Here is an 8119-nt window from a genome sequence, read left to right on the forward strand (position 1 = left end):
GAGAGGAGAGGAGAGGAGAGGAGAGGAGAGGAGAGAGGGAACTCTCCAAGTAGTAATTTTTAGTAACTTTTCAAATACAAGCGCAGTGCCCTGACGTGGATTCCCAGCCCCAAATCCTCATGCAGAGAGGGTGGAGGCCAGGAACACCCTGGGCCACTCCACCCTGCTGTTCTGAACACAGGGAGCAGACCCCAACCTTGCCCTCGCTCAGGGATCAAGGCCACTGTCCTGTCTCACAGGTGTGAAGCCTGAGCACCACAGTGGCGAGAGGGACCCACAGCAAAGGTGGGGCTCCCCACCTCCCTTCCGGGGAAGGCCCTTGCCAGCAGTGGTGTGTGGAGGGCTGCAGCCACCGCTTTGTGCTGGACTCTGGGGACGTGCCAGGTTCACATGCAGCCCAGTGCTGCCGCACAAGGCCTGGGATGGGCTCGGTGCTCTGACCATGCAAAGGGCCATGGTCCCAGACAAGGGCTGGTGTTATCTGCTGCACAGCCCCCAGGGCTAAGTGACATTGAGAAAGGGGACCCGAGGGGTGCACGGGCCACCAGCCAGGAAGAAGTCACATTCAGGCACCTCTGGGAACAGGATACAGAACAATCAAGAGGGACAGTGCTGAACCCAAGCAGGGACCTGTAATTGAAGTCCTGTGTTCCCGGGGCCCACAGCCATCACCCTCCGTACCTCTTGTACTCTTGAATGGCGGCCACCACACTGTCACAGAGTGGCTGCAGGTCAGGGAAGGCGACAAGCTCCTTCAGCTGGGCCTGCAGCCGGTCCACCCGTGGCTCCTCAGAGGCCAGCGCCGCCCGCGATGCCTGCAGGACAAGACAACCCCCAGGGGGTGATGAGGCTCCTGCAGGGGACACTGTGGGTATGCAGGGCCTGAGCGTGACAGCCCTGTGATGATTGCAGCCATCCTTAGTCTCCTCATGACGGGCACTCAGCTTGTCTACAGTGGCTGAGGAAACTCAGGTCCCAAAGACCTGAAAAGCCAGTTGAGTGTGCTTGAGGCCTGATTCAAGCCTCCCATCACGCTCAACAGCTGCCAGCAACCACCCCAGGGCCCATGCACCTGACAGCTCCGAGGCCTGGCTGCATGCCACTTACCGAGTAAAGCCTCCAGCGGGCCACCAGCTCTTCTTCAGTCCCTGCTGCCGATGCCATCGCTGAGGGCTCCAGCCCGCCCTGGGCCAGCCTCTGGAGTCCCTTCCGGAACTCTCCAAGCTCGGCCTCCAGCCGCCGCAGCTGCTGCTCACGGGCACCCTTGGATGACAGCAGGCCCTGCAGCTGTGCCTCCTCCTCCTCCCAGAGGACCCGCTGCTTCTCCAGGGCCTTCCGCATCTCCTCCAGCTCCCTGGCAATTTCCTCCGCGCCCATGGGGGAGGTGTTCTGTATGACGCCCACAGAACACACCTCCAGCCTCCTCAAGGACGCCTCACCCTGGGAGAAGTCCTTGGCAATGTCCTGCAGGGGACGGGGACGGGTGACAGGAAATACAGAGACAAGCAAAGGTCAGCACCAGGAATACCATACGGAGTGCTGGAGCTGAAGGGGCCCAGCCAAGGGGTGGATTGTGCCCACAGGAGCTGTACTCCTTCCCAAGCCTTCTTGCAGCCTCTCTGGCCCCAGCACTTTCTCCATTTGTTAATCTTCCTTTTCAACAAACATCAGCAGGCAGCACTATGGTGCCTACCAGAACCTATCAGCACCATTTGGATTCGCAGGGTTTATTTGCATGATTATCTACTCAATATGAACAGTATCACTTTTCCCATGTACTACAGTGATTTCAGTTTTTTTCCTAAATAATGGCAGTATGTTCTTAAAAGGTAAGGCAAATTAAAGACAAATATGAAAGAGGCAGGCCCAGTGTGGTGCACAACTATAATCCCAATACCAAGGAGGCTGAGGCAGGAGAATCATTTTGAGTTTGAGGATAGCCTGGACCGCACAGCAAGTTCAATTTTAGTTGGACCTACACACTGAGACCCTGTCTCAACCCTAAAGATGCACAGGTGCCTTACAGTTGTGGCCTTGGATTACTGAAGAGCCACATGCTAGTGATAAGGTCCAGAGCGGACACCGACCTCCCAAGGACAGGCCTGATGGCCACGCAGGGCTCTTATCCCTGGTGCTGCTGACATTTGGGGGGATGTCATTCTCTGTTGTGGGCGCTGTCCTGGCTGGTGCAGGGCTTTTAGCTGCACCCCCGGCTTCTACCCACAAGCGGCCAGTGGCAGCGTCCACCCTCAGCTGTGACAGACAAAACTGTATGTGGATGCTACCACGTGCCCTGCCCTGGAGACCTGTGGTCCCCAGGTCCTGTTGTCAAATGCCTGGCTGGCTCAGAGATTGCCATCAAGCGGAGAGCTCCCACTTGCTTGCCCAGAACCCTCTGACCTGAAGGGGTATCTGTGTGTCCAGGATGCTGCACCTCACAAGGAAGTGACCTGAGATGCACCGTCGGCTGGGGACTGCGGAGCTCACCTGCAGCGCAGAGAGGCGGTGCTCGGTGGACAGCGGACAACCACCGCCCGCGCAGGCCTGCAGCTTCTCCACCACCGCCCTCAGCCACTGCTGGAACTGGTCCACGCCCGCCTGGTACTCCTCGTGCTCCCGGACCACCCTCACCAGCAGGTCCACACGGTCCTGTGGAGGAGAAACCACACCCACCGTGAGGGTCCCCAACCTTAGAGGCCAGCAAGGCCACAGCTTGCCTGGATCTATGTCTGCCTCTGGGAGCAGATGTGTGAGTGGGCGCACCAGGGACGTAGTCAACACTTGGCTGATCCCTGCACCCGAGACAGAGACCAGGGCCGGCCGGCCTCTCGCACCAGTATGTGCCAGGGGACTCCTGGCTTAGAGATCCAAGCATGTTGACCACAGACACCTCGTCGCCTTCACAGCTGGCATTCTTCCATTCCTGTCTGAGGAGTGCACGCCAGTGGGGGATGATGACAGAGATAATGAAAGCGATTCTCCAGTAGGGTGTGGGGTGCACACCAGTGATCCTGGCTACTCAAAAGCCTGAGACATGAAGACTGCAAGTTCGAGGCCTTCCTGTGCACATTAGGGGGAAGACTCCATCCCAAAATAAAATAGTAAGTAAAAAGGGCTGGAGATGTGGCTCAGTGGTTCAGCCCTTGCCTGGCATGCACGAGGCCTGGGGTTGCAGTCCCCACGACTGCAGGGGGGAAAGAAGACCTTCATTTTGCAAAGGAGAGTGAACCCAAGCGATGGGCGGGTGAGACGGGGAAGCAGAGAAGTGAAAAGAATGCAGCTGTGTCTGCCAGGAACCAGCTCCCCAAGCAAACGTGATCATCATGCACGAGTAGCACTTTGAACAATGTAAAGGTCCGAGCAAAAAAGCCTTGGAAAGAAGAATCTGAGCTCCTTGAGGGCGCCTGACCCAGGCCCCCAGGGGCTCCCCTTACTATTCTGCTTAGGAGGCCTCAGAGAGGTGAAGGTCTCCAGGAAGGACAGCCTGAGACACAGAGCCAGCAGGCAGGGCTGGGGCCAGGCGCTTCCAGCAGGGCTGCACAGGGGTCCCCAGGGCCTTCCTTGTGCAGGCAGCGACCTCACTGCTCTGGCAAAGCCTCCCCATTGGAGACAATCCCACCACCTCCGGGGGCAGAGCAGTGACACCGGGGCATTGAAAGCGCCCCTGCTAGGTGCTCCTCAAGGCCGGTTTTCAAAGTGTCCCTCATCACAGCTGTCTCCTTACACCCCTCTGCAGAGCCCCAGGAAAGCCCTGAATTCTGGCAGGAAAACCAGGTCCCCACCGGGCGGCGCTGTGGCCTCACCTGGCTGTCACATATCCCCCTGTGCCCTAGTCCCCACTGCCAACAAATCCTGAGCGGCGGGATGCAGGGCAACAGCACAAATAGTGCCCCAAGCAGAGAAGCATCGATGGCTGAGTCACTGCCTTCCCTCTCCTGCTCCGTGCCACTGCAGCGGTGCCCCAGCAGGTGCCCAGCTCAGCACCCATGCCACTGCAGCGGTGCCCCAGCAGGTGCCCACCTCACCAATCATGCCACCGCAGCAGTACCCCACCCAGCAGGTGCCCAGTGTACCACCCATACAACTGCAGAACCCCAGCAGGTGCCCAGCTCACCACCAAGGCCCCACCTTCTTCCAACACTCTGTCCTCTTCCATAGACTGAATCAGCCACTTTCCCTCCGTGTTCCCAAAACACCGGGATGCTACTCGATCTTGGTACCCATCCACCAAACTGTCACCCACTGAGGCGACCAGGAGGTGCCCTATGGGTACCTCCATGCTATGTTCTCTGCCCGGGCCCAGCTCTAGGCAGGCCCTGTGCCTTCCTGGGTGTTTGTCTTTGGATGGGATTTTTATAAAAGTAAAGAAGAAGAAACTTGCATTGAATGGACAACGCCTACTCTCTGTGTGGCTGTTCTGGTGAGCTTCGCTTTATCTAAAACTCCCAACCCTCCAGCCTGAACTGCACAGTGAGACCTTGTCTCAAAGAGAGAAAAACACATTTAGCTCTCAGGCTACAGCAAAGCAGAGGTGAGCAGGCCTGGTGCTGGCGCTGTCCTCTGCTGACTCTGGCTTTGGCCATAGAGGAGGACACACCCTGCCCCCACCCTACCCTACTCCTACCCTTCTGTGCTGCTAAGTTCCTGGTGGGAAGAGCAGATGGGCAAGGGGGTGTGAGAAACATCCCAAGCAGCGATTTCTACACACTTCCCCTTCTTCCAGATGCTCCTCACCAAATCTAGAAATATTGATCCAGATCTAGAAATTAGACCTTTGCAGCAACAACCACAGTGAGCAGGACACTCTGTGTGTGTGTGTGTGTGTGTGTGTGTGTGTGTGTGTGTGTGTGCATATGTGTCCACATCCTATCTCCTCTTTGGACTTTGGTGACCCTCAGGAGCTTGGTGACTCTACGACTCAGGAGAAAGTCCCTCGGGAATGCAGGGGGCTGCAGGCCTGCACATTCCCTGCGGCTTAGCTTGCATCCGTCAAAACTCCCCAGTGTCCCATCTGGGAAACACAGGGGTGCGGAGTAGCTGCCGGCTGTGCTTGCCTCCCTGGGCCGCTGACAGTGATGAAGGTGGCAAGGAGAGGGATCAGGGCATGCACTCCCTCTGAGGAGTGGCATGGCAGGGCATTGAGCCAGCTGGGGCGGGTGCCAGGCACGGCAGTCACAGCGCAGTCCTGCCTGCCGCCAGGGTGACAGGATGACGAATGGGCCATGCTCCACCTCCTCGTTAGACTGAACAATTAAGCCATCTGGACCAGCAGAACTGTCAAGAATGTCAAAACCCATACAATTAAGGAGGGCTGAATGGATTTATGTCCCTGCAAAGGGCGGAGGTCGTAGGTCTAACTTGGCCTCAGACTCTGGGCACTCCTGCTACAGGGCCACCAGAGGAGGAGGAGGAAGAAGAGGAGGAGGAGGAGGAGGAAGCTGCTATTTGCAGCAGTGGATTAAAATCAAATAAAAAGAGCCTACAGCCCCAGCCTGCCCTTCTGCCCTGTTTCTAATACTTGGCATTGCTAGGTGCCATTTTTCACCTCTAGCTTAGCCTAGTGCCCTAAGCAAGGATCTAGGGCAGTGGGGGGGGGGGAGTCACAATCAGGTGGCAGAGAGGTGACCAGGCCTCACAGTGCCCACCAAACCATCCCACCCAGAGCTAGCAGAGTACCCTGGAGCCAGGGCCAGTACCCCCAAACCTCTGGAGCCAGGAAGAAAAAGTAAGCGTCCACGGGCTTCCACACACAGATGAGAAGGCCAAATGGACTGGCTTCTCCATGTAGGGGCCAGCACCCCTGCACGGGGCCCGAAGTGACCGGCTGCTCTGGCAGCAGGGACCGTCTTCTCCATGCTAGTGCTGTGCCTCAGCAGGCCTCAGGAACCCCCAAAGCAGGAGCCCCAGACATCCCCATTCGCTACTGCCTCTGTGCTGCCAGCCCAGCCCTGGGAAATGCCAGAGCCCTGGCCTGGCTCCTGGGCACAGATGCTGGGCCCAGGACCCCAACCCAAGGTGCAGAGGAGGTGGACCCCACCCTGGGGCACCAGAACTCCTAGATCCTCCTGCTGGGCCAAGGGGCTCTGACCCGTGACTGTTTTAATCTTAAAAATGAGCCCAGGAAAAGCTTCTTCATCTACTGCATGAGAGGGCTGGGAACAACTGAATGAGGTCAGAGGCAGAGAGAGGCAAGTAAAGCCAGTACTCGCCGAGAAGAACTATAGCTGCTAAGGCTTTTTGCCTTCTGTGTCTGGAGTCTCCCAAAATGACATCTAGATTTTGCATCGGGGAAGAACTGGGGCTCACCTGGCACCCCACACACCATCTCCCCCCCGCCCCCCGTCCCCAGCACTAGGGGCTCCGTCTGAGAACAGGCACAAGCATCTGTTCGTGCAGAGCCGCAGGGAGCCCCAGGGCTGGGCCCCGTCCCGCCTAGGCCTGAGGAGAGGGTTGTTCGCCCTGAGCCTGCTCTGCCGCCTGGGTCCAACCACACGCAGCGCTGCTACTATTCTTGCTTCTGCGGACAAACGAGGGCATCTTCTGTCTCCCTTCAGTGCTAGGGATTGAACTCAGGCCTTTGCACACATTGGGCAAGGGCCCCACCACTAAGTCATGCCGCCTGCCCTTTTCATTTTAATTTGAGACAGAGTCTCACTGCTCACTTAGTTGTCCAAATCAGCCTCAAACTCATAGACCCTGCTGCCTCAGCCTCCCAAGCAAAGGCCATCCTTTGCATTGAGAAAGCACCGGTCAGCTTTTGAAAGCTCGCGCATACCTCACTGGCCCTCCAGCCTGGTCCTGGCAGGGGAGCTGCCCCGGGGCACACAGCAGGGGGCGGCAAGCCTCCTTCCCTGGCTCTCAAGGGCAGAAGGGTCCTCCGCCTCTGCCTGGCCTACAGCCTATTTCCTTTGGGATGAAGCTGCCAGGACAACTAGCACAGCACCCGCAGCTGCCAGCGGAGCAGGAAGACACACGGAGCACTTAGGACCGCGGAGCACACACCCGGGCAAGGGACACCCCACGGGCAGAAGCTGACGCCACGGAAACAGGCCGGGTCGCACTCTGTACCCATGTCACAGCTCTCAGAAGTTGGGCCAGACACTCAGGCTGGAGCGGGGTGGACTTGGGTCCAGGGGCCCAGCGGAAGGCAGAGCCCACAAGAGTCCCCTACCTCATCCCAGGAAACACGCGGGTCTATCGCCACCACCTGAGAAGGGTGCTATGTGTTTCACATCAGGTTTACAAACAAGCAGCCAGGCGTGGTGGTGCACGCCTGTCCTCGCAGCATTCAGGAGGCCGAGGCAGGAGGGTCATCTTGAGTCCAGGGCCAGCCTAAACTACATGATGAGACCCTTCTCAAAATGACAAATACACACCACCAATCGCCTTTCAGAATGCAGAGCCAGGGGTCTGTCATACGATTTGGAGCAGAGAACCCACTCAGTTCAGGAACTCCTGAGGCAGCACACGGGCCCAGCCAGGAGTCATGCAGGGAAACTCCCCGAGAGCCCCGCCACTCTAACAGCAAGCTTCAGCCAGGGCTATGAGGCTCACACCGGGAACACCAGCTCCTCTGGAGGCACAGGCAGGAGGATCATGAGTTCCAGGCCAGCTTGGCCCATTTAGTGAGACCCTGTCTCAAAATGAAAAATGAGCCAGGCAGGGTGGTACATGCCTGTAACCCAAGCACCCCAGGGGCTGAGGCAGGAGGCTCACAAGACTGAGATCAGCCTGGGCAACTTAGTGAGACCTTGTCTCAAAATAAAAAAATTTAAAAGCTCAGCGTGAAGGCGCAGGGTTCAACCCCAGCACAACCAAAACAGGAAAAGGGCCCAGCTCAGGGCGAGGCTTCTCCAGAGTCAATCCGCAGTACAGCAACATTCAAGGGGCAGTGTCCAGCCATGGCGTGAAGACAAAGCTCTACTGCTGGGGATGAGCCTGCAGCTCCAACTTCCAAAGTTCCAGTGGTCTACCAGGCCAGGAGCACAACGACAAGAATATCGGAGTCAGGCATGGTGGGTGGCACATATCTATAATCCAGCACTCAGGAGGCTGAGGCGGGAGGATCGCCATGAGTTCAAGGCCAGCCTGAGCTATATAAAGACCTTCTCTCAAAAAA

General features: G+C 57.6%; 1 protein-coding gene across 2 annotated transcripts in view; it reads right to left on the reverse strand.

Moving 5' to 3' along the window:
* The window catches only part of Syne3 (spectrin repeat containing nuclear envelope family member 3), a 78808-nt gene that overhangs the window by 25847 nt on the left and 44842 nt on the right, over positions 1 to 8119 (reverse strand). For both annotated transcript variants that reach the window (XM_004635174.2, XM_023719695.1), the window contains exons 5-7: positions 2488 to 2649; positions 1108 to 1464; positions 682 to 815 (exon numbers count right to left, since the gene is read on the reverse strand). In XM_004635174.2, the coding sequence (XP_004635231.1) occupies positions 682 to 815; positions 1108 to 1464; positions 2488 to 2649 (653 nt within the window). The remainder of the gene's footprint in view (positions 1 to 681; positions 816 to 1107; positions 1465 to 2487; positions 2650 to 8119) is intronic.

The sequence above is a fragment of the Octodon degus genome, unplaced genomic scaffold (assembly GCF_000260255.1).
Source record: "Octodon degus isolate 3935 unplaced genomic scaffold, OctDeg1.0 scaffold00070, whole genome shotgun sequence".
Lineage (NCBI taxonomy): Eukaryota > Metazoa > Chordata > Mammalia > Rodentia > Octodontidae > Octodon > Octodon degus.